The sequence below is a fragment of the Rhamphochromis longiceps genome, linkage group LG23 (genome assembly GCF_057381845.1).
Source record: "Rhamphochromis longiceps isolate RC_006_pf linkage group LG23, R_longiceps_female_GT1.1, whole genome shotgun sequence".
NCBI classification, from domain to species: domain Eukaryota; kingdom Metazoa; phylum Chordata; class Actinopteri; order Cichliformes; family Cichlidae; genus Rhamphochromis; species Rhamphochromis longiceps.
In genome coordinates this window covers 30,298,961-30,325,674 of record NC_140578.1, presented here as the reverse complement: position 1 = coordinate 30,325,674, position 26,714 = coordinate 30,298,961, and the positions used below count along the sequence as shown (strand labels likewise).

At 42.5% G+C, this 26,714-nt stretch overlaps 1 protein-coding gene and 1 pseudogene across 1 annotated transcript; both read left to right on the top strand.

Annotated features, from left to right (window-relative positions):
- The first annotated feature begins 18,630 nt into the window (after positions 1-18,630).
- LOC146642370 (nectin 1a-like) lies at positions 18,631-25,146 on the top strand. Its single transcript, XM_085399296.1, has 7 exons — positions 18,631-18,685; positions 18,756-19,094; positions 19,220-19,546; positions 19,704-19,805; positions 19,964-20,017; positions 23,123-23,174; positions 25,116-25,146. The coding sequence occupies exons 1-7, from the start codon at positions 18,631-18,633 to the stop codon at positions 25,144-25,146; spliced, it is 960 nt and encodes a 319-aa protein (XP_085255422.1).
- Positions 25,146-26,504, top strand: LOC146642369 (OX-2 membrane glycoprotein-like; annotated as a pseudogene).
- The last annotated feature ends 210 nt before the right edge of the window (positions 26,505-26,714 follow it).

Genomic DNA, 26,714 nt, shown 5'->3' with positions numbered 1-26,714 from the left:
GAGGACCCGCCTATTAAAAGGAGGCTGGAGTGCTACAGCGGGAGAGGTCCTCGCGTTTCTCCTCATCACCCAGCAGTAGTCCTGTGGTAGCCGCTGGCTGCAGTATACGCTTGACAGTTGTGGAAGTGGAGTGGGTAGGGGTGAGCTGCCGTTTCTTTTGATCACCCGTTTTCTCCTGTTTTGAGTTAGTTAAGGAGGTCAGACTGTCTTTATTTTTGACTTTGTTTTGGTAAGGTCAGGGGTGCGGGATTTGTGTAGGTTTGTTTTGTTTATTGTTTTGGCCTTGGCTCACCCTGAAGTGTTGACACTCCCGTTTTGGTTCTCTTTATTCACATTGTATATAAATCACCTCACATCTAACGGATTTGTTTCGTGTGACTGCTTGGGTCTTGGGGGGGAAGCGAGTGCCTCGCTCATGTTATGGCCTGGCCCTAGACGGGTCGTAACATGAATTGGGGGCCCGTCCTCTGCCTTTTTCTGTGGGTTTTCGCGTGTGTTTGGTCTGTTGGCAGTTTTCTTGGGTGTGGGGGTGGTAGGTGTTTGGAATTATGGAGTTTTCTTTGGATGATTTTGTTACTTCGCCTTCATGGGATAAAATAGTGAAGTGCAGGAAAGCGGATTTGCTTATTCAAGTGTCCTATGGTGCCCGCAAAGCGGAGGTTAGGGACGCTTTGTGTGCAGAGCTGGTGGAGCGAGGCATCCTTCCTGCCCCGAAGGCAGCTGTAGAGCAGCCTGATGGCGGGGGTGCTAAGGTGGCTCCGGAGGCTGAGCCGGGGCCGGATGCCAAAGGGCCTGTTAACGTGCTACCAGCCAAGGCGGACTCTGATGCAGCCGAGGCGGGCTCTGATGCAGCCGAGGCGGGCTCTGATGCTGCTGGGGCAAAGATTGAAGCAGCTGGGTCTGGTACGGCCGGGGAACCCCTGGCGGGGCGGTCTACGGAGGATCTCCGTTTGACCCTCCGTATAAGGGAGGTGGAAACCCGTGCTAAAGAGCTTGAGGTACAAGCAATGCACCTCCGTGTCAGAGCTTTGGAGCTGGAGCGAAAGCCCTCCACATCTGCCTCTAGTCATCCTAGTACGTCCACCGCTGTCCCAACAGGTTTTGACATCACTAGGCACGTTAAACTGGTTCCCCCGTTTCGTGAGGCCGAAGTGGATTCCTATTTTAACGCTTTTGAGCGTATAGCGGCCGCGTTAAGCTGGCCGAAGGAATTTTGGCCGCTGCTGTTGCAATGCAAACTGGTTGGCAAAGCCCAGGAGGTGTGTACCAGTTTATCAATTGAAGATAGCCTGGATTATGACATCATGAAGAAGACTGTGTTGCAGGCATATGAGCTCGTCCCAGAAGCCTACCGTCAAAGATTTAGGAAGTGTGAAAAAACCGCCAATCAGACATTTGTGGAGTTTGCCCGTGAAAAGAGTCGCTTGTTTGAACGATGGTTGCAGGCCAGTAAAGTAAAGGATCTCGAGGGGCTGAAAGAGCTTCTTTTGTTAGAGGAATTCTAAAAAATGTTTGCCGGACCAAGTAGTCATTTTTCTGAATGAGCAAAAGGTGACCTCACTTGCTAAAGCGGCAGTGATGGCTGATGAGTTTACTCTCACCCACAAAACTATATTTTCGGCCGCTGTCTCACAGAATATCAGGGTGGGACAGGAAAGGAAAATAAAGTCCCCAAAGCTAGGACCGAAAGATAGACAGGAGGATGGTGTTAATCATGTCGCGAACCCGGACATCTGATCGCTGTCTGTCCTGCGCTCCGGAAGAAAGAGCAGCGCAAAGGCTCTAAAAATCCAGCGGGCGTAGGTCTCATCAAAGTTGTCCCTTTGCCTAAATCGCATTCCACTCTCACCCGTGATTTGCACCATGCGGATGTGGAAATAGAGCCACGTTTTAAACCATTTATCACGAAAGGCTTTGTTTCTGTGACGGGAGAAGAGAGGGATAAAGTGCCTGTTACTATTCTTCGGGACACAGGTGCGCATCAGTCGTTTATGTTGGATAGTGTACTGCCATTGTCAGATAAAACTGCTTGTGATTCAGATGTGTTGGTTTGGGGAATTAAGATGAGCATTCTTCGGGCGCCGCTACACAAGGTGCATTTGCATTCGCCCGTGAAAACGGGGCATGTTAAAGTTGCGGTGAGTTCCCAGTTGCCTATTAAAGGGGTTTTATTTATTCTGGGAAATGACTTGGCTGGTGGAACAGTTTTTCCACCGCCTGAAGTGGTGGAAACGCCTATTTCTTCTGTCACTGATGTTGCCGCCCCTTTATCAAGAGTGTTTCCTGTTTGTGCTATTACTCGTGCGCAATCGCGCAAATTTGATGATGTTGTGGATGTTGCTGACACGTTTATGGCGACGCTAGAGGAAAGAAAGTCTCCTAGCCGTGAGAGTGGCAGAATAGGAAGCGGAAATGATGTGACAAAACTGATGGCAGAGCTGGATGAGAAATTGAATAGGGATGCATTGACAACCGCTCAGCAGAATGACTCATCACTGGCTCCCTGTTTTCTATCTGCAGCTAAGAGTGCAGGAAGTGAATCTCCCACTTCTTATTTTGTGCAAGATGGAGTTCTTATGAGGAGGTGGTCCTCTGACCGGTGTGGTTTGCCTGGTGCTACGCAGGTGGTGGTGCCGAAGCCACATCGAGGGCAGGTGCTTAGCTTAGCGCATGATGCCAGCATGGCTGGACATCTTGGGGTGAACAAAACTTATCATCGGGTGTTGCGCAACTTCTTTTGGCCAGGGTTGAAAGCTGATGTGGTGGCATATTGCCGTACCTGTAGCACATGTCAGATGGCGGGGAAACCTAACAGACCCATTCCACCTGCTCCGTTACATCCTATTCCAGTAATAGGTGAGCCGTTTGAAAAAGTAATATTGGCTTGTGTGGGTCCCCTGCCAAAAACTAAATCCGGACACCAATACATACTTACAATAATGTGTTCAGCAACAAGGTTCCCGGAGGCAATTCCACTACACACGCTGAAAGCAAAACTGGTGATAAAAGCACTACTTAAGTTTTTCTCTACTTTCGGGCTTCCAAAGGTTATTCAAACAGACCAAGGAACGAATTTTACTTCAAAAGTGTTTGCACAGGTTGTGGAGGAGTTGCACATAAAACATGTAAAATCCAGTCCATACCACCCAGAAAGTCAAGGTGCTCTGGAGAGATTCCATCAAACCCTCAAAGCTATGCTGCGCAAGTTCTGCGCAGAGTCTGATAGAGAATGGGATGAGGGTCTGCCGTTATTGTTTGCCGTCAGAGAAACCACTCAGGAATCCTTGGGCTTCAGTCCGATGGATCTGGTGTTTGGACACGTGGTCCGCGGTCCCCTCCGCCTTCTGAAGGAGAAGTGGTTGTCAGAAACTTCTGAAACCCAGCATAATGTTCTGGATTATGTTAGCGGACTTCGGGAAAAGCTTCACCTTGCATGTCAGTTAGCTCGAGAAAATCTGTCATATACGCAGGCAAAAATGAAAGCTCGTTATGATAAAAAGGCTGTTCGTAGAAGTTTTCAGCCGGGAGAGAAAGTGTTGGTGTTGCTGCCTGTGGTAGGGTCCAGTTTATTAGCTCAGTTCGCTGGCCCATATGTGGTGGAACAGAAACTCAGTGACAACAATTATGTGATCCAGACCCCAGACCGCCGGAGAAAGTCTAGGGTTTGTCATATTAATATGTTAAAATCGTATCACTCGAGGAGTCCTTCGGGTGCGCCGTCTCCAGTGTGCGCCGCTAGTGCTGTTTCTCCTTATGAACCCTCCGATGACGGGCTACTCCAGAAAAGTGAAGCGCTGGGTAGCGGCCGATTGAAAAATTCGGAGATCTTAAATGATTTAGACACATATTTAGCCCACCTATCTGAACCCGCTCGAGCTGACATCACTGATCTGATAAAGGATAATTTATCACTCTTTTCTGACCATCCTCGTCAAACTGCTGTCCTGTGCCACGACATTGACGTGGAAGGACATAAACCGATTAAGCAGCATGTGTAACCCTGGTTAACATAGCTAACAACAAATAAAAGCCTGTTAGTAAAAACAGTCATAAGAAATATATTACAGGTGATAAATAGTCAATAAATAGATCATAATGGTTAGAAAATTCATTAAAAACATCAGCAATGATATAATTCATGGTATAGGATTTCATTTGTGTTTAAAAACATGTTAAAAGGGTACAGAACTTGCTAATTCATGGTGTTTTATGTTAATTCAGGTAAAATGGCTAAAATATGTGTTGACTCTTATTGTGAAAGGGCACGCTGCAGCGTGACTCCTGTGATTAGCCACACCCAATCGGGTTGTTCCTTCTTTTTGATGCTCGAGAGGGAGAAATGCAGACAGTCCTTGCAGAGCTGCTGCTTAAATGAGTGAAAAAATAGTAAAAATAAGCCAAAAATCTACTTAAAGCCATTTTTGTACTCTGGAGAATGTATTTTTGTTTTTCCGACCTGTCCTTGCCTTGGTGACGTTGTGAACATAACCGAACGGGACTTGGTGAGTTCAGAAATTGTCTTTTATTTCATGCAAGAAATTTTTGTTGTATTATATTGCTCATTTCATGCAAATGGAGAGCCAAGGTAGCAGATTTATGTTGTTTTATGTTAAAAACGGTGGATTCGTGCTTAAACGACACACAGGCTGCAGTTCAAAGGCCTTTGACGGTGTTTCAGCGCGCCATATTGGCATCACCTCATTTACGGCTAAATAAGCTGGAAAAAACGGACTTTTACTGTTATTTAAGGGCTACCCGTGTGTTATTTTCGAATGTTTATGCACTTTATTTTGTTGTTATGGTAGGCCATTAAGGTTTGGATCGGGAAATGCTGAGCTAGAATCGGAGTTTGATTCGCTGAGCGAGAAACAAGATGGCGAGCCACCCACGGACCCATTGAACTGTACCGAGCAGGAAAAAGGAAAACGCCCCCTGCTGGACGTTGAGCTCTTTCGCTGATAAAACTGGTAGGATTAATCCATACACCTCTGCAAAAGAACAGCGGACTTTTCAAAGCACTGGATAATCATTCGGAGTAATTCCAGGACTAATAGTTAAAGGACACAAAGACAACTTTATTTTGTTTATTTGTTTGTTTAAGGGATTTATTCAGCCTTTTGCTGAATTGTTTTCAGTTTTACATTTATTTATTTATTTTTGTAATTTATTTTGGTCAACCTTACATTTTAATGCTGTAATGGTGTTAATGGAAGTGTAAATAATTTTGTTGGGTTAAAACAAAATAAGAACTGGTTGAGAATTTAAAGGTGAACCTAGACCAAGATTAAATTAAATCTTGGGCCTAAAGAACTGAACTTGATTTAAAATAACACTGATCTATTTGCATTAACACTAAGGATAAACTTGAACTTAGAACTTGAAATAAATAAAACAATAACCTAGGTTGAGAATAACATCCTTCTAAAGCCAAATAAAAGGTTTTGAGATAAATAGGATGAACTAACAGAACATACTGAACTAAGAAGGGGAAAGAAAACATCTTGTTTTCCTTAAATGTGTGATGTTGAATGTTTTATGTAATGTGTCTATAACTGTCTATTCTCTGTCTTCACAAAATAATAAGCCGGCAATTTAAACGTATTTACTGGTCTGTGGTCTTTATTACATGCTACGCTCATTACTGCTCTAGTAGTCGAACCTAACTGGTCCTAGTATACTGTAACGACTCCAGAAGTGTTACACATGCTTATCGAGTGAACCCAGTGAAAAGAGCGATAATGCAGAAGGAAGTTGACTATCTCTTAGAACACGGTTTAGCCTTTCCGAGCGCCAGCGCATGGAGTTCACCGTGTGTGCTAGTACCAAAACCTGACAACACTCCTCGGTTTTGTAATGATTACAGGAAAGTTAACGCTGTTACCAAACCTGATTCATTTCCTCTTCCTAGAATGGAGGATTGTATTGATAGAGTGGGATCGGCATCTTTTGTAACCAAACTTGATCTGTTAAAAGGTTACTGGCAAGTACCTTTAACTCCCAGAGCCTCTGAAATATCTGCTTTTGTCACGCCAGATCATTTTCTCCAGTACACGGTTATGCCGTTTGGGTTGCGTAATGCACCCGCTACTTTCCAGCGCCTTATGGCCAAAGTACTGGCGGGCGTGAGTAACTGCGATGCCTACTTGGATGATGTTGTCATTTACTCATCCACCTGGTCTGACCACTTACAAACACTCTCCCTCGTTTTCAGCCGTTTTCAGAAATCCTCGCTTACACTAAACCTAGCCAAATGTGAATTTGGCAGAGCCACCATCACATATCTGGGAAAACAGGTGGGTCAGGGACAGATACTGCCGGTGACCGCGAAAATACAGGCGATCGTTGAGTTTCCAGTCCCACAAACGAGAAGGGCGCTGCGCCGATTTCTAGGAATGTGTGGTTATTACAGAGGTTTTTGTAAGAACTTTGCCACTGTTGTCGTTCCTCTCACCGATTTGATCAGTCCGGTGAAGCCTTTTGTGTGGACGCCTGTTTGTCAGACTGCTTTCGAGTCCGCGAAAGCATTACTGTGCAGTTCCCCTGTTCTTACGGCACCAAATTTCATGTCCCCTTTCAAGCTCGAGGTTGACGCTAGTGCGGCTGGTGCAGGAGCTGTCCTTATGCAGGAGGACCATTGCGGCGTGGATCGCCCAATTTGTTACTTCTCAAAAAAATTCAACAAACATCAGATGAACTACACTACTATTGAAAAGGAAGCCCTTGCCTTGTTGTTAGCCCTACAGCATTTCGAAGTGTATATCGGATCCAGCTCTATCCCTGTACAAGTGTTCACTGACCATAACCCATTGGTATTTCTCTCCCAGATGCAAAACTCAAATCAGAGACTTATGCGTTGGTCCCTTCTTTTGCAAGACTTCAACCTGCAGATCAAGCATAAGAAAGGGACGGAAAATGTCATCGCGGACGCCCTGTCGAGAGCAATTTTTTAGGTCAGGAATTAAACAATATGAGGATTGTTTAATTCTTATGGAAGGGGGTGTTACGAACTTGTATGTCCATGTGTTTGTTTGTGCAGGTGTTGTGTTTTTTCTATGTTAATTTAGCTGTGCCAGGGCCCTGTTCCGATTGGTGCGTGGATATACTGCCCCGGCGTGATTGGATCCAGGTGGAGGACCCGCCCATTAAAAGGAGGCTGGAGTGCTACAGCGGGAGAGGTCCTCGTGTTTCTCCTCATCACCCAGCAGTAGTCCTGTGGTAGCCGCTGGCTGCAGTATACGCTTGACAGTTGTGGAAGTGGAGTGGGTAGGGGTGAGCTGCCGTTTCTTTTGATCACCCGTTTTCTCCTGTTTTGAGTTAGTTAAGGAGTTCAGACTCTGTCTTTATTTTTGACTTTGTTTTGGTAAGGTCAGGGGTGCGGGATTTGTGTAGGTTTGTTTTGTTTATTGTTTTGGCCTTGGCTCACCCTGAAGTGTTGACACTCCCGTTTTGGTTCTCTTTATTCACATTGTAAATAAATCACCTCACATCTAACGGATTTGTTTCGTGTGACTGCTTGGGTCTTGGGGGGGAAGCGATTGCCTCGCTCATGTTATGGCCTGGACCTAGACGGGTCGTAACATGGGCAAACAGGTTTTGCAGCTGTTTGAGCTAAGATTTTCAAGTTATTCACAAAATGAAAACCTATACTTTGTTTCTGGTGAGTTCCCCATTCAAATGCATGTAACAGTCAGAAACGCACTGTCTTGATGAAAGAAAGCGTTTTTGTACAACTTCATATAAATAGCTGTAACTTTTGATAGACGACAAAGACACACATGTTTATGGCTTCATCTTATAGAATTCAATTTCCCCGTGCTGGGCAAACAGGTTTTGCAGCTGTGTGAGCTAAGATTTTCAAGTTATTCACATAATAAAAACCTATACTTTGTTTCTGGCGTGTTCCCCATTCAAATGCATGTAACAGTGAGAAACGCACTGTCTTGGCGAAAGAAAGCGTTTTTGTATAACATAAGATAAGAGAACTTTATTAATCCCTCGGGTGGGTTCCTCTGGGAAATTCGTTTTCCAAAAAAGCACAGCACCGACAGAAGTTAGAGTTACAGAATATTATATATATATATATAAAAATACAGAGACAATATAAATAAAATATACGAAGGGGATAAATAGGAATAAAAAATAAAAATAGAAGTGAATTGCACATTTCAAGTATTGTCTATTGCACTGTTGACTATTTACAAAAGTATTGCACAGTGAGGTGAAGAGGCACTACAGCTTAGTTGTTCCCCTCTCCTTTGTCCTCCTGTTTCCCCTCCCTCTCCCCTCCAGAGAGGAGTTAAACAGTTTGATGGCGTGTGGGACAAAGGAGTTTTTAAGTCTGTTAGTTCTTGTCTTTTGGAGAAGCAACCTGTCACTGAACAGACTCTTCTGGTTGTTAATGGCCGTGTGCAGAGGATGCCTGGCATTGTCCATAATGTCCATCAGTTTCTTTAATGTCCTTTTCTCTGCCACTGTCACCAGAGTGTCCAGCTTCATGCCGACCACAGAGCTAGCCCTCCTGATCAGTTTCTCCAGCCTGGATGAGTCCTTCTTTGCTGTGCTGCTCCCCCAGCACACCACAGCATAGAAAAGTACTCCAGCAACCACTGACTGGTAAAACATCCTCAGGAGCTTCCTGCAGATGTTAAAAGACCTCAGCCTCCTGAGGAAGTACAGTCGGCTTTGTGCTTTTTTTATACAGGTGCTCTGTGTTGCATGACCAGTCCAGTTTATTGTCCACCCACAGCCCGAGGTACTTGTACTTGTTGACCACCTCCACCTCCTCCCCCTCTATCTGAACCGGCAGTGGACCTGCTCTAGACCTCCCGAAGTCCACAACCAGTTCCTTAGTCTTTGAGGTGTTGAGTTGCAGGTGGTTTGTGTGACTCCATGCGACAAAGTTCCTCACCAGACTTCTGTACTCCTCTTCCTGATCATCCCAGATACACCCCATGATGGCTGTGTCGTCTGCAAACTTCTGAATGTGGCATAATTCAGAGTTGTAGCAGAAGTCAGAGGTGTACAGGGTGAAGAGAAGAGGGGACAGCACTGTTCCCTGTGGTGCTCCTGTGCTGCTGACCACTGTGTCAGACGTGATGTCCTTCAGCCTGACGTACTGTGGTCTGTCGGTGAGGTAGTCGGAGATCCAAGCGACCAGGCAGGGGTCCACCTCCATCCTGTTCAGTTTTTCCTGAAGCATACAGGGCCGGATGGTATTAAAGGCACTGGAAAAGTCAAGAAACAGGATCCTGACCGTGCCTTTTCCCCCATCCAGGTGTGAGTGGGCTCTGTGTAGGAGGTACAGGATGGCATCCTCCACTCCGACACCCGCCTTGTATGCAAACTGTAGTGGGTCCTGGGCATGTTGTACCTGTGGTCGGAGGAGGTTGAGGAAGAGCCGCTCTAGAGTCTTCATAAGATGTGACGTCAGTGCCACCGGTCGGAAGTCATTCAGCTCATTGGGCCGGTTCTTTTTGGGGACTGGGACGATGCAGGATGTCTTCCATAGGGCGGGCACTCTCCCCAGTCGCAGACTGAGGTTGAAGACTCGTTGTAGTGGCTCCCCAAGTTCAGCAGCACACGCCTTTAGCATCCTAGGACACACCTTGTCTGGGCCTGCTGCCTTTCTGGGGCGAAGCTTCCTCAGTTGTCTCCTGACCTGATCCACTGTGACACTGGGAGATGTTTGGGAGGAGGGGAGGGGGGGAGATGTCTTGCTGCTGAGAGAGGGATTGGAGGAGGGGGGTATCATGGTGTCAGGAAGGGGGGGAAGGTAGGAGAGTGGGGATTGGACTCTGTAGTGAAGGTGAGGGTGAGGGTGGGGGGGTTGTGGGCTGGTCAAACCTGTTGAAGAAGTTGTTGAGTTCGTTTGCCTTCTCCACAGTCCCCCCCACTGTGCTTTTCTTGGTGTTGTGGCCTGTGATGGTTTTCACCATTCCAGACCTCCTTCATATTGTTCCTCTCCAACTTCTGTTCCACCTTCCTCCTGTAGGTGTCCTTTGCTTCCCTCAGGCAGCGTTTCACCTCCCGCTGTGCTGTTTTCATCTCCTCCTTCACTTTGCTCCTGAAAGCCGCCTTCTTCATGTTGAGGACAGCTTTGACTTCCTGTGTTACCCACGGTTTGTTATTAGGATAACACCGTACCGTCTTAGCAGGGGCGACCGTGTCCACACAAAAGTTGAGGTAGTCTGTAAGACAGTGTGTCGCCCCCTCTATGTCCTCACCATGTGGGCTCAGGAGCACATCCCAGTCTGTGGTGTCATAACAGTCCCTCAGAGCATCCTCCTTTTCTGGGGTCCACCTCCGGATGGAGCGCGTTGTGACCGGCTGCCTTTGGACGAGGGGTGTGTATTGTGGCTGTAGGTAAACCAGGTTGTGGTCTGACTTCCCTAGTGGGGGGAGGGGGGTGGCTCTGTATGCATCTCTCACATTAGCATACAGTAGGTCAATTGTCCTGTTGCTCCTTGTGGGACAATTCACAAACTGGTGAAAAGCAGCCAGAGTAGAGTCCAGTGTGGCATGGTTAAAGTCTCCAGATATAATAATGAAAGCCTCTGGGTTTTGTGTCTGAAGTCTTGCTGTGATTGTGTGTATTTTCTCACAGGCAGCTGTTGCGTCGGCCCTCGGAGGGATGTAGACACACACACAGATCACATGACTGAACTCCCGAGGTAGATAATATGGCCGCAAGCTAACAGCTAGCAGCTCCAGGTCCGGACGGCATACCGAAACTTTAACGGAGACGTGTCCAGGGTTACAGTATCTGTTGTTAACGTAGACAATGAGTCCCCCCACCTCTGCTTTTTCCGCTGGCCTGCGTGTCCCTATCATAACCAGGTGAATCAGGTTATGATCTGACCTATCAAGTGGGGGGAGGGAGGAGGAGCTGTATGCATCCTTGACGTTAGCATACAGTAAGTCTAAAATTTTCTCTCCCCTGGTGGGACAGTCCACATATTGTTTGAATGTTGGTAGTGTATTGTCCAGTGATACATGGTTGAAGTCACCCGAGATCACAATAAAGGCACTCGGGTGCTGAGTCTGTAACCGAGCTATGGCAGAGTGGATAGTGTCACATGCAGCTGTGGGGTTAGCAGAGGGAGGAACATAAACAGCCACCAAGATGACGTGAGAGAATTCCCAGGGTAAATAATACGGCCTGAGTCCAACAGCACACAGTTCAGTGTCCGGGCAACAAATCCTTTCCTTGATTGTTATGTTGGCAGGGTTACACCACCGGTTGTTAACTAAAACAGCAAGCCCACCTCCTTTCCGCTTACCACTAGCGATGCTGTCCCTGTCCGCCCGAACAGTGTGGAAGCCTTCCACGGAAGCATTCTCATCGGGAATGTCCTGGTGCAGCCATGATTCGGTGAAACACATCAGGCTACAGTCTCGGTATTCCCTCTGACTCCGTACCAGTGCTGAGAGCTCGTCGATTTTAATTTCCAACGATCGCACATTTCCCATCACGATAGACGGCAGACACGGTTTATACCTCCTCCTCGCTTCGAGCCTCCGCTGTCTCACCGTCACCTTTTTTCTTCTTTTCTGTCCTTGACCTCTGCATCCCCGATGTGTTTTCCTCCAAATTTCAGCTGGTACTTCTGCGGGCCTGGCCAGCGAGCCGGCCGGCATCAGGGCGATCAGCTGATAAGTTGAGTCATGCGCTTTTGTATTGCAATAGCACTTTCAGTTTTGTTTAAAAACTGTTAGGTTGAATGCCAGTGTGTTTCTAGGTAATGCTGATACTGTGTGGTTTGTTCCATGCTGGAAGCCGATCCTGAGTTCAGTATGATTGAAATGGTAAAACAAATAAACCACAAATGCAATATACAGTGGCTTGCAATAGTATTCGGCCCCCTTGAACTTTTCCACATTTTGTCACATTACAGCCACAAACACAAATCAATTTTAATGGTAATTCCACATGAAAGACCAATACAAAGTGGTGTACACATGAGAAGTGGAACAAAAATCATACATGATTCCAAACAATTTTTACAAATGAATAACTGAAAAGTGGTGTGTGCGTAATTATTCAGCCCCCTGAGTGAATACTTTGTAGAACCACCTTTATCTGCAATTACAGCTGCCAGTCTTTTAGGGCAGCGGTCCCCAACATTTTTTGCGCCACGGACTGGTTTATGCCCGACAATATTTTCATGGACCGGCCTTTAAGGTGTCGGGGATAAATAAAACAAAATAAAACTAGTACCGAAAAAAAGAAAATTTATTCATAACACACGTGAAAAGACCAAGGAAAACCGAGTTAACAATAAAAACGATAACAAAATAACGCTGAAAACCAATAAAAACCCTGAAAACTATACATTTCACATCTGAGCCTCAACTCTAGCGGCCGGGTACCAAACGACTCACGGACCGGTACCGGTCCGAGGCCCGGGGGTTTGGGACCGCTGTTTTAGGGTATGTCTCTACCAGCTAGAGACTGGTAGAGACATTGGTCTTTCACGTGGAATTCCAATAAAATTGATTCATGTTTGTGAATGCAATGTGACAAAATGTGGAAAAGTTCACGGGGGCCGAATACTTATGCAAGCCACTGTAGTAATTATTTTGTCATCAAATTCGTAATGTTGGTTAACACCCCCCCCCCCCCCCTCTTCAGGTGCAGTGCGAGTTTTGTCTCAGATGGGCACATTTTGGATGTGCTCAATAAGAGAGCAGCCTGGTCAAGTACTTGTGTAAAAAAATGTGCATAATTTGTTATGAATACTGTTTCTTTTTCAGTTCTTTCTCCCTGTGTTCTGTTGGATCTATAAATGTCAAATATATGTATCTGTAAATATATTCAATAAATATATACTGTAACCATAATGGAGTGAGTTCATTGTCAAAGTTTATATAGTCAGGTGTTCCAATCACTTCAATGGTGACAGCTGTATAACTTAAGTACCTTGGCATGCAGACTGCTTCTACAAACAAGTGCCAAAACATGCTAGCTTTATTATAAACTAGAAGCATGCTCTGATGGGAAGAATTACGTGCCAAAACATGCTACCTTTGTTAATAAGAGCAAGAAGCATAATTCTGATCGGAAGAATTACGTGCCAAAACATGCTACCGTTGTTATTATAAACTAGAAGCATACTCTGACAGGAAGAATTACGTGCCAAACCATGCTACTGTTGTTATTATAAGCTGGAAGCATACTCTGATGGGACGAATTACGTGCCAAACCATGCTACCTTTGTTAATAAGAGCAAGAAGCATAATTCTGACAGGAAGAATTACGTGCCAAAACATGCCACCGTTGTTAATAAGAGCAAGAAGCATAATTCTGACAGGAAGAATTACGTGCCAAACCATGCTACCGTTGTTATTATAAGCTAGAAGCATACTCTGATGGGACGAATTACGTGCCAAACCATGCTACCTTTGTTAATAAGAGCAAGAAGCATAATTCTGACAGGAAGAATTACGTGCCAAAACATGCCACCGTTGTTAATAAGAGCAAGAAGCATACTCTGACAGGAAGAATTACGTGCCAAACCATGCTACTGTTGTTATTATAAGCTAGAAGCATACTCTGATGGGACGAATTACGTGCCAAACCATGCTACCTTTGTTAATAAGAGCAAGAAGCATAATTCTGATGGGAAGAATTACGTGCCAAAACATGCTACCTTTGTGAATGTGACCTACAAGCACACTTTAATGGGTAAAAAGAAGTGTCAAACCGTACTGGCTTTATGAATATCAGCATACTGTGATGGGCAAAGTTAAGTGGCAAACCGTCATACCCTACTTAAATTTGTGCTGGAATTATTGTTTGGCAGCAGAAATGTGCATAAATTATGTACAGTAGGACATTTTGCCAAAGTAGGGCAGTTTGTCATAAGGCAGCGTAAAATTATCCTACTGTTAGGACGGTTTGCCAAAGTAGGACTGTTTGTCAGGGGACACTGTAAAATTATCCTACGGGTAGGACGTTTTGCCATAGTAGGATGGTTTGTCAGAACACCGGCTCGAAGAGCCATTTCGTTCGCAACCGACCCATCACTAGTAAACACAGCACACCGGTGGGATGTGCAGCATGAGTGCTCTCTGCTCCTCACAGAGAGCTGACTGTGATGATTCCTGAGGTCCAACAGACACCTGATGATGATGGTGATGGTGAAAAACTCTTTCGCACATTTACAGATTGGTGATTTCTGGGTCAGTTTGACTGGGATCTAACATCATTGACATCAGTAAGTCTCAAGTTGATCCATGACTGATGTATCAGTTTTGATCTCTGTCATATTTTGTTTTTTCTCACAGATTCTTCCTCGATCACTGTAATAGCTGCAGTAGTGGTGTTGGTCTTTGTTCCTTTCGTTGCTCCACTGTGCTGCTTGACGAAAAAGACAAGAAGAGGTACCTTTCACATGTGGTTTAATGTGTGTCTTATTGTAATGCATCTCTTTCTATTAACATGATAATGATTTATGACTCCAAGAGCCTAAACCCACATCTATCCAGTAATAGCTGCAGATATTTATTTAAACTACAAATCCTTCTATCACTCAGTGATCTTTAGAGGAGTAAAACAGCAGAAAAATCAACCAATAACATTCATGGGTAAGACTGTTTTCCTCACTCAGTTTAGTTCAGTACATTTTAAATATATTTGGGTTTTTTTGGGTTTTTTTTTTTTATCTGAACAATCAGAGCACCTATGAAGAAGAATAACGACAAGGTGAACAAACACCAAATTACAACAATCCAAAAAACGATCAACGTAAGCGTGTTGCTTACAAGACGTAAGCAACACGCTGTGGTGAACACACAGCTCACAGCAACACAACTGTTTAATATGAACTTTCTGCCAAGTGAGTTGATCTTAACAAATGCACCAGACACAGAAGCTAAACGCACATAAGCTAAAGGAATGATGTTTTACTGTGAGTGACAGAACTTTTGCACAGCTCTCTGAAGATCCCACTACAGCATTTGAGTCAGTTTGAGCTCTTGACTTTGGGTCATTGCAACACCCCGAGTCCTTTATTTTTTAGACATTTGCTTGGAGATCTGTTAAGGCTCGTTGTGCCTAAACATGACCCAGTTGGGGCTGAGCTTTAGCCACTCTTCCAGATTTCAATTGTTAATTTTTATTTTTTTAATGCTGATATTTCTGACACTTTATACTTTAATACTAGATTTTTTTTAATATTTGTCTGTTTTGTTTTGAATGTCACACTCCAGCGCTCCGTCCTCGCACAGTCACAATAAGGCTACGTCCACACGTACACGGGTATTTTTGAAAACGGAGATTTTCCGTTTTCATTTTAAAAAATAATCCCGTCCACACGTAAACGCAGAAATGAAGGAAAACGCTGCTACGAACATGCCAAAGCAACAGGTGGCGATATATTCCTAACCGTGTAGAAATGTTGGCCAATCAGAAGTCTAGAAGCCTCGGTGGGAAATAGTAAACAAGGATGGGGCATAGAAGCAGAACCGAGTCGTATGTGTGGAGGGACAGCAACTGTGTGTGTATATGTAAGCATTTAAACACTGCAGAGAGTACAATTAACAGTAACAGTATTGTAGAAATTAATTTCACCAAAACAACGTGGCGCACAGTGTGACATCAAAAAAGGCGCACACCTTTGACACTGCGTTTTCTCCGTTTTTCTCGTCCACACGTAAATGCAAAAACGGAGTTTTCAAAAATATCCACCCTGGCAGGCGTTTTTAGAAATCTCCGTTTTCAGTGACCGAAAACGCCGTTTACGTGTGGAAAAAAAGGTGCAAACGCATAGAAAAATCTGCGTTTTCAAAAATACCCGGGTACGTGTGGACGTAGCCTCAAGCTGTTGAATCCTAAATTGTTTGTTTGTTTGTTTGTTGTTATTGGTTTATTTTCATTGCAAAAGTGTAACCCATTGTGTAACCCATTCAATCAGGAATTATGACAACCTCAATCAGGATTTTTTCTTTAAGTATTTTTATTCATCTTTTCATGCCTAAAGATTGAGGTTGTCATAATTCATGCATGACAGGATGAAATAACAATAATTAAAATGACACATGTCGTACATCTATAGTAACATTAAATGACCAGAGTTGTGATGGAGTGACACATCAGTGTCCAATGTAGTGGTTTATGTGCAAGTACACCATCAACACTGACACAAATACAAGCAAACAGCCTTTGAATAGCTGTTCACTGTAGTGACCTCTATGCATGAAAGGGTTAATGTAATTAACTGTATTTTTAAAAAAAAATGATTTAGTTATTGTCAGGGGGAAATTGTATATAGTGTGATCAGCTTCATGAAATGTGTTCTTTTATTGAACACTAAGCAAATGTCTATGTGACTTTTGACATGAACTCTTGTGTGATAAACAACTAACAGCTTCCTCTTTCTGTAAGAACATGCAGACTTAGAAAAGGGGAACCTCAGCTCTGAGTTCTTAGAATAACTCTGTTATCTTTGTACACACAGACACAAGCTTGTATAAATAAAGAACGCTGACAGTGATACAGCGCGAGTCCGTGAGTGCCTCCTGCAAGGAAGAGCGCTCTGTGACCGTCCTCGCAAGTAAAAGACAACTGCAGTGTTTGTGTTTTCTAACTCAGGTGTCTCAGCTGAAGAACTGCGGGGTGATGTTTAGAAATCCCCTGTCAGTTATATTAGCCTATATTACAGGATTAACTCGAACATGAAGCCGACTACAGACTTAAACATCTAACACTAACATTGTTTTCATATTAACTAAATGATAGCAGATTAAACTGCAGTGGACATACAATCTAAATTAGAATCTGAACTTGTGCTGCTGTTGTTGTTCAGTCCTGTAAATTACTGAACAAGTCCTGATGTCGTCTCTGGTTAAGATGATTGTTTTGGAACAAAGTAAACAGAGACTTTAGAGGATAACTATGCTGCTTCATAGTTATGTGGAGATGGAGGATGTTTTCTCACCTGATACAGTGATATAATGGTAGAGTTACCGAAGCTAATAGGCATCACGTTGGCTCTTTATGTCAAGGCTGTGTGCAGGCAGGCAGTATGGAGGAACCAAACGCAGGACTCATAGAGGCAAACCGTGAAGTCAAAACAGCTTTAATGCTGAACTCAAAAGTAACAGACTGAAAATACAAAAATAACCTTACACAGGCAGGCAAACAGAACACACAGCATAAGATGAGGGTACAGCGTGACGCTGAACACTGGAGGACACACACTATAAATACACAGGCAGGAACATGAGGGAACAAGGAACGGGTGGGAACACAGTCGGGAGAAGTTAGACCTAACAAGACAGAGCAACCGAAACTAAAAATACTGAAATAGGACATGGACCTTCAAAGAAAAACAGGAAATACACAGACTGGACTCAGAGACGCTATACAGACAGAACAGAGGGAACACACGGGCAGACACTAAACAGAGGGAGCACAGAATCAAAACCCTTGGAACTAAAAAGTCTAATAAGAATAAGCTAGAACGCAAGAACATAATAATAGTAAGAAACACAAACCGCTGGGTCAAAAGACCCAGGACCGTGAAACTTTAAATAAAAATACCCTACAACCAAAGGCCTCCTCTGCATTAGACTAATGGGAACTTGATGCAATAGTAACTCTAATTATTAGGCGAAGAAGCATGAAAAGGGAAGAAACACCCACGCTTGCCTGTGAGTGTTAAAGCTTAGTGTTTCTTGTGTAGTCTGTGTCTATATTTACTTTGTTTATCTCTGAGTGTTATGCCCAGAGCACTTTAACTAAAACTTGACCATTTGCAACAGTGATGGCACATGGTCACATTTCTACCGCTGTTTAATAAAGTTGATTAAAAAGCTGTGGCTAAAAACACATAAGAGGGTCAAAGGTTTTAACATCCAGCCTTTTATGTTTAAAATGATACAGAGTGCTATAACAGAGCTTATTCATATTCTATAATAGTAAAACATCTTTATTCTTAATCAAAGATAAATTGAGTCTGCATAAACTGAATGAAACATGAAGTTTGTCAGTCTGTGCAAATATTCACGTTAGAAACAAAATTATAGAAACAGACCCATAATGAACACAAGTGCAGTCATACAGCTCTGCGACACCACAAACACATAGTTGGTTTTCTTCGTTCTCAGATATCTGATATACAACATTGAAATATCTGTTTTAATGCAATAATTAATGAGACTCAGAATGATCCAAAGAGTCTCAGATTAATGTCTGCATATTACAGTACATAATGCTGACTTTAATAATGTGACAAACAGCAAAACCACGGTCATGTGTGCGTGACATCAGGTCACGACCAGGCCATAACTGATGGGATAATTTGTTTGAGGTAATATTTTTTGCTTTTTGGCATTCCTGTTAAAAAGCATGTTTTTTGTAAACTTGTTGAGGATCTGATACAGACTACTGAGAAAGCACAAGGAAGTGATCTGATGCAGATCCCTTCCTTGTGTTAAAAAAAAGAATTGAAGGAGAAGTCAATTGTTTTCGTTCAGTTACTTTTTAACTCAACTGTGAGTGTGCGGTATGTCTGCCCTGATTTCTGTGTAGTTTCAGTGTGCATTTATTCACTTACTACCAACCTTTTACACCTTTTGATATCCAAAAAGGTCTCCTATTCATCTCAAACGTGTTACTTTGCAATAGCGATGGCAGATTGTGTGCTTGTGTATCTACTTTTTGTGTGTGGAGTCTTTCAAACAGGTAAGGAACAGATGCTTCAGTAGCCAGTCTTTCTGTTTGCTGATGACTGATTCATTTTTCTCTGTTAAAGGTGCAGCAGCAGTGATCCAAACACAGCAGACTGTGATGGCAGCAGTGGGAGAAGATGCTGAATTGAGCTGTCAGCTCTTGGAAACTAAAGACGTCCTTCAGGTCACATGGCAGAAAAGTTCAAATGATGTGGAGACAAATGTTGCCACCTACAACAAGTACTTTGGCCAGAGAGTGAATGACGGCTTTACAGATAAAGTTAAGTTTAAACATGCTGGTCTATGGAACTGTTCCATAGTCATCAGGAATGTGACAGAGCAGGATGAAGGATGCTATCGCTGTCTGTTTAACACTTATCCTGAAGGAGCCTTTATTGGTAGACCCTGCCTCCAAGTCTATGGTAAGAACTTTTACCTTCTTCAAATTACAATAGGCTCCAGCAAAAAAGATAACAAATGAAAATTTGTCAGATGTTGATCGCATTTTAAAATCATTTTTCTTAAAGTGTTTGTTGATCCTTCACAGAGCTACACGAACCTGTTGTTGATGTCAGAGAGTCAAACTCTACTGAAGAGTGGGTTGTATCTTGTTCAGCCACTGGTCGACCTGCTCCCACTATAACACTCAGTGTCTCACAACAAGACCTCAACTTCTCACAGTACAACACTGTCAATGTTTCCAACACCAACGCTACATTCACTGTCACCACTACAGCTGTGCTCTCAGGTTCACTTAAACAGAGCACACAGGTGGGATGTGCAGCACGAGTGCTCTCTGCTCCTCACAGAGAGGTGATGGTGACGGTTCCTGAGGTCCAGCAGGTGTATGCTGCTGCTACTGCTGATTATAATGGTGAGAAACTTTTTCAAAGTCACAGATTTATAGAGTGATGCTATCTGAGTCAATTTGGAGCTAATAACAATGACTTCAGTAGGTCTACATTTCACTGTGATCCATGATTGATGTGTCAGTGTTAATCAGTGTCATATTTTTCCTGCTTTTCTCACAGTTTCCTTCTGGATCATTGCATCAGGTGTAGCAGTGGGGCAGATAGTCTTTGCTTGTGTAGCCACTTTCATAGCTGTCCTGCTTAAAAAAAAGACAAGAAGAGGTAACTTTCACTCTTGACTTATTTTGTGTCCTATTTTAATGTGTCTCTTCCTATTAAAACAGAATGCTTTATGACTCTTATATGTGACCTACACTGACACCTGTCTAATATCTGCAAATATTTATTATTTAAAAGTTTGAAATCCTTCTGTCACTCAGGGACCCTGAGAACAACAAATAAAATACCACAAAAATCAGCCAATGACATTATTGGTAAGACAGTTTGATAAATATCCATTTTCTACATGTTTATTTAATAATTCTTTGGAAGATAAATCGATGTGTCTTTGTGTAAGTATTAATTTTCCTCCCTCGGTTTATTAAATCTGCACCACATAGACACCAATATTGGGAGATGTTTGCTGGGTTCAAATTTGCATGTATGGATTCAGTGTGTGTAGAATCTCTAGATTCGCTGACTCTTTAGTTGACTGAACCCCCAAAATGTTTCTTTCACAGACTGATGACCCCTCCACATCTTTACTTCTCTAAAACTCAGCTTCCATCTAAGGCTCTTTACATACGTTTTATACAGCTCACTGTAAAATGTTTATCTTGTTTTAAGCACTTCAAAAAAAATACCAATCTTTTGTTGCTGCTGTCTAAAATGTTCTGCATTATGTTGCTAAAATGAAATAAATTTTTTATAGCAATAAAATATCTAAAATATAATATTTTATACCTTGCCGTTATACCATGTGAGTTACATGCACACTTTAAATGCGTGGCATTTTTTTTTACTGTTAAACTGAATACAGTCTAACAGCAGTTAAATACAGTGCAACAAGGATCACCTAAAACCATCAGCTGTAACTCAGACGTAGACATAAATACATGCCTCAGAGTAACACAGAGTTGGAATGTGAACATGTGTAACTTCTGGTAAAATTATTTTTAAAGATGTACCTGACATATATCCTATATCCCATCCTCTGCTCTGTCTAAAGCTGTAGAAAGATTAAAATAATTTGGCAGAGGACTGATGATGGTGAAAATGATGGTAAAATGATTTCCACTTCACTAATATTCTACTTTGTATTCATGGTGCTAAAATAATTCAGTATACAAAGGAGTTTGTGGTTGACTCAGTGACTATGAGCTGCCAAGGGCCCTGTACTGTGAAGCTAGTTTAACATACCCAGGATATCTTTCAGTAACACAAAGCTGGTCATGAACTTGCTTAGCTAATCAAGGGTTTCCCCTACACGTTCACATGAAAGGGATGGTGTTGGAAACAGTTTAAATCCACCTCAAAAATATGAAGAGGCTACACACATACCACAGACTGAAAGAAACAAAAGAGCTGCAGAAAAAGCGGCGGTGTGAGGTTACGGTCACAGGTACATTTTGGTGAACGTAGCTTTGGCCTTTAGTCTGAACGTAAATAGTGTTTTGGTATCAGTAAAATAGGAGCTTTTCAGAAACTCCTGCCAGCCCATTTATCGCGTAAACATGCAAACAAAATTCCTAAAAAACATCAGTGTGTGTGGACATAGTTTGAGTTTAAGTAAGAGTAAAAGCATAGCAGAGTAATATTTTAAAAGTGAGTTCTTTAAGTGCTTTTGTCAGTATGCCTGGAACAGAGTTACAGTACTACATTAATAAAGTTGAGACTACTTGAAGATAAGATAAAAAAAAAAATAAAAAAAAGTGACAGAGAGAGATTGAGCTGGAAAGGATGTGCAGCTGGTTAGCGTGGTTAACTATAGGTTCAAGGTTCTTTATTTGTCACATGCATAGTTATACAAGTATAACACACAGTGAAATGTAGCCTGACACGCTCCTCGACATGTGCAAAAATTGGGGGGGGGGGGGGGGGTGTAGAGGAAGAACATTATATATATATACATGTAGTATGTACACTGGGTGAATGTGCAGTAGTGCAGTAGTAGCAGCAAGCAGGTGAATTCTGTACATTAATATGAATAGACATCTGACATCTGACTATTTTACAGGAGCGATTAACTACAGCGAAAACTGCTCAGTAACAAGGAGTACTGTTAGGAGATAATGAATGAAGCAAGTGGCAGAGCAAGGTAGAGTGAATCAGAGTGTTAATGAATCAGAGAGTGGAGAGAATTAGTAAAGAGGAAGTGAGGGCAGCTATGATGAAGACGAAGAGTGGAAGGCCATTGATCCTGATGACATGCCTTTAACCAGGATCAACCGCAGGTATGGAAGTGTCTAGGACAGACAGCGGTGGACTTTTTAGCCAGACTGAGGATGCCTAAGGAGCGGAAAAGAAGTGTACTGGTATCAGTTTTCAAGAACAAGGGTGATGTGCAGAGCTGTAGTCACTACAGAGGAATAAAGCTGATGAGCCACACCATGAAGATATGGGGAATAGTTGTTGAAGCTAGTTAAGAAGAGAAGTGATGATCAGTAAGGAGTATGACTTTATTCTGAGAAAGAGGAATACAGATGTGACGTTTGCTTTGAGAGTGTTGATAGAGAAGAATATAGAAGGACAGAATGAGTTTCACTGGGTATTTTTGGATCTAGAGAAGTATGTGAGGATGGGCCAGGTCATAAGACATAAGGATGTGAGGCAGTGCTGAAGCGAACGTTTTAGTGACAGGTAGGTTCAGGAAATGAGATTACATCAGTGATCAGCTCTGAGCTCCTTCTTGTTTGCAATGGTGATGTGGCTGACTGATGAGATGAGGCAGAAGTCTATGTGAACTATGATGTTTGCAGATGATACTTTGATCTGTAGTGACAGTAGGGAGCAGATGAAGAGCCTGGAGCAGTGGAGGCATGCATTGTAGAGAAGAGGAATAAAAGAAAGACAAAATACATGTGTGTGAATGAGAGAGAGAGACAGGTGGAAAGGTGAGCATGCGAGGAGTACACAACTGGGGTCAGCCATCAGGTGGACTTGCAGAGTGTTGGTGTGACAGAGGAGGATGCTGGCAATAGACGGAGCTGGAGGGAGATGATCTGCTATGTTAACCTCGAACAGGAGGAACTGTTTTATGCATGACTGTAGTGAAAATATTTTTCATGTTGTTATCTTTTATACTTTTAATAAAGGATATGTACTTACCTCTGTCTTGTTTTGAATCTCACACTCCAACGCACCATAGCTGTAACTTTGCCATAACACAGTGACAATAAACCTGTTTAATCTTGAATTTTTTTGTAAGGACATGCAAGTTGGTTGTGTTTTATTGTGTGGCTCGCAGTTTTTGAAGCACTTTAAATTCTAATTTAATAAGACAATATTATTATTCAACGTTTAAAAAAATATTATAAAAGATAAAAATGACACAAAATGAGGAACATAAAAGATTCTGCATGTCGTGTGTCATTCTGCAGACCCACCATCTATCCTGCTGCTGTTTAATGAAGGTAATCAGGTGGGACAAAGGTACATCAGAATAATATTGCTGACAAACCCCTGATGGCATTCACTGACACAATTCTCTGTTTATTAACATCTCCCATAATTAAAAGTTGCATTTTATTCTACATGAACACATTTCATCATGACTAATTGGATAAATAGTTTATGTAAGGTTTTTTCTTTCCTGTTAAAAATTCATCATGTGCGATTGCTCAGGTTGTTTCAATGATCTTTACTTGAGGATCTGATACAGATTACTGGGAAATGGCAAAAATATAAATGTTTCTCTTGCTTTTCACTTCCTGGGGATACAAAAACAGAAAGAAAAGCAACTTGTTTTTCTTCAGGGTTGTTTTTTTAGACTTGTCTGTGATTGTGTGGTATGTCTGCACTGAGTTTGCATATATTTTTTCACTATAAACTTCTTCATTGTTTTATACCCATAAAAGTCTGCAGCTCAACTAAAACAATGTCACTTGCAACGATGATGGTACGTTGCGTTCTTGTATACTTGCTTTTTGTGTGTGAGTCCTTCCAAAACATAAGAAGCGGATGCTGCTGTAGCCAGTGTTTCTGTTTGCTGCTGACTGATTCATTTTTCCCTGTTAAAGGTTCAACAGACACAACAGACTGTGCTGGCAACATTCAGGAGACAATATAAGATAAATCATTTCATGTAATTTATTTCATAAAAACACTAAATACTGCTTTGTTTTGTTATTTTATTTAATCCCACAAAAATATGGCTGATTTTCTTTGTGGCAAATTAGATATGCTGAGGAATTATTCCACAATGCAAACAATGCGTGAATTTCTTCTATTTCTTTCAGCAGCAGGTGCTCAGCTTGGCCACTGGAGGTCTCTGTTTCTTCAGGTTTCCCAGAGTAGAGTTGAGAGTTTTGTAGACATCAGAGACTGAAACTAAACAGAAGAGAAACAGCATCAGACCATTCTGCATTTAACTGATGGGAACCAGAAGCGGCACAGTAATGAATGCATATCATTTTCTCAACAAAGTCTGCTGTGCAAGTCAGGTCTCACACACAGTCACTGTCACGGTTCGGGGCAGCGGCCGTGTGAAGAGTGGAAGGACTCAAATGCAGCACTTATTCAGATGTGAAGGGTGATTTATTAACAATACCAGACATAAAGTGGAGATGGCAAACAGAACTAAGGACGAACTAAACTGGGATAAACTACACAAAGGAGTGGCAAACCTGAACATGAAGGGAGAACAGCAGGGAGAGCACGCAGGGGATTTCACAAGGTATGAATACAGACGACGCGACGAGGAACAGAGGCAAACACACACTATAAGTACACAGAGAGACACTGGGAAATCACACACAGGTGGGAGACACAGCTGGACCTGATTAACCTGACGAGACAGGGGAACACTAACACCAGGGACCAATAGAGGGAGCACAAACCCAAAACCCAGTATCTAAAATCCCAAAACACAAACCATCCCAAAACAGCCCAAGAATAATAAAGAGAATAATAACAATAAAGAACACAAACACAAAGTTACCGAGTCATGGTCGCAGGACCATGACAGTCTCGTTTGGTGCCAGCTCATATAGTTCGGTACGCTTGGGATGTTAAATCTTCAGGGATGAATATTTAGAGGTGGTGTAACTTAATGCATTTTGTTTAAAAAAAAGTGAGCAATTTGTATGCTTGTTGTATGGCTTGTTGTATGTAGTATGTTTGTTTGTTTTTAAACAGTGTGAAACAGACAGAGGTATACCATGAAGTTGCTCGTCACTTCTTTTGTGGTGTGACACCCTACATTTTATTCTCAGGAAGCCAAACTAGCTTTGCAAAAGTAAATAAAAAGCAGGACGTTTTGTTGCTTTTAGTGATTTTAAGTGCTTTTTCTGCGTTGGCTTTGAGCGTGGGAGTAAATGTGGTCACATTTGCTCAAAATAAAACTTTTCCATTTTTTTTTTTTTTCGCACTCAGGAATCTGCAGTTCAGCTACTTGCAGCAATGATGCGACAGAATGTGCTTGTATATCTGCTTTTTGTCTACGGAGTCCTTCCAGCAGGTAAGAAGCCGGTTCAGCAGTAACTGATGTTCACATTAGAGGTACAACAGGTGAAACGTGTTTGCTTTTGTCTATCAATCTTTGAAAAGAAAAGAAAAGCTGAGGGAGGTGGCATCTGTTTCTTTCACTCAGTTTAAGTTTGTTGCATGAAATTCTTACTGTTCATTTCCTCCATGCAGCTCTAACAGCAGTGATACAAACACAGCAGACTGTGCTGGCAGCAGTGGGAGAAGATGCTGAACTGAGCTGTCAGCTCTTGGAGACTAAAGACATCCTTCAGGTTGCATGGCAGAAAAGTTCAAATGATGTGGAGACAAATGTTGCCACCTACAACAAGTACTTTGGTCAGAGAGTGAATGACGGCTTCACAGATAAAGTTAAGTTTAAATATATTGGACTACAGAACTCATCGTAGTCATCAGGAATGTGACATAGGAAGATGAAGCCTTCTATCACTGCCTGTTTAACACTTATCCTGAAGGCTCCTTCACAGGTAAACCCTGCCACCAAGTTTATGGTGAGAACTTTTACCTTCTTTAACCAACAACAAGTGCCTCAAGGAGGACATAAATGTGTAGGCAGCTTGTGTGTTTGTAAGAGCATGTTGATAATATTTCCTGATCCTTCACAGAGCTGCATGAACCTGTTGTTGATGTCAGAGAGTCAAACTCTACTGAAGAGTAGGTTGTTTCCTGTTCAGCCACTGGTCGACCTGCTCCCACTGTAACACTCAGTGTCTCACAACAAGACCTCAACTTCTCACAGTACAACACTGTCAGTGTGTCCAACACCAACGCTACATTCACTGTCACCACTACAGCTGTGCTCTCAGGTTCACGTAACAACAGCACGCAGGTGGAATGTGCAGCACGAGTGCTCTCTGCTCCTCAGAGAGAAACGATGGTGATGATTCTTGAGGTCCAACAGGTGCATGGTGGGAATGACGATAATGATGATGGTAAGATGGTAAAGGAAGGTACCTTTTTCAAAGTCATTATATATATTAGGGTTTGTCACTACTCTGTAATCCTCATGTCTAAAATTCTAGATTTTAAATTAAGTCTAATATTTCCTGATTTCTTTCAAGTGTTTTATGTCACATTTCCATTTGTTTTCTTCCAGATTTTACTTGGATCATTGTGTTGGGTGCAGTGATCTGCGTTTGTGTTGTTGCTGTTGTCACTATTCTTACAAACAGGAAAAAGGTAAGTCTTTTAAATGCTATCTGAATTAATCTAACACCTTTGCTACTGTAGCCTAACTCTTTGGTTTGACTCCTTTGTTTTGTCCTGCAGCTGCTCTAAAATATATGATGTGATTCAATCCGCAATCAAAAACACATATGGCTAAGATACCTTTGTCATATTGTTATTAGAAACCCTGATGCTCTCAAGTTTTTTTACTATATCTGAAACCTATTGGCTGTCTTCTGTATTTTTCTAGCAGACAGCTGATCATTGTATACTTAACATACAGTACTTAACAAAATGCATTTAATCAAACTGAATCAGAAG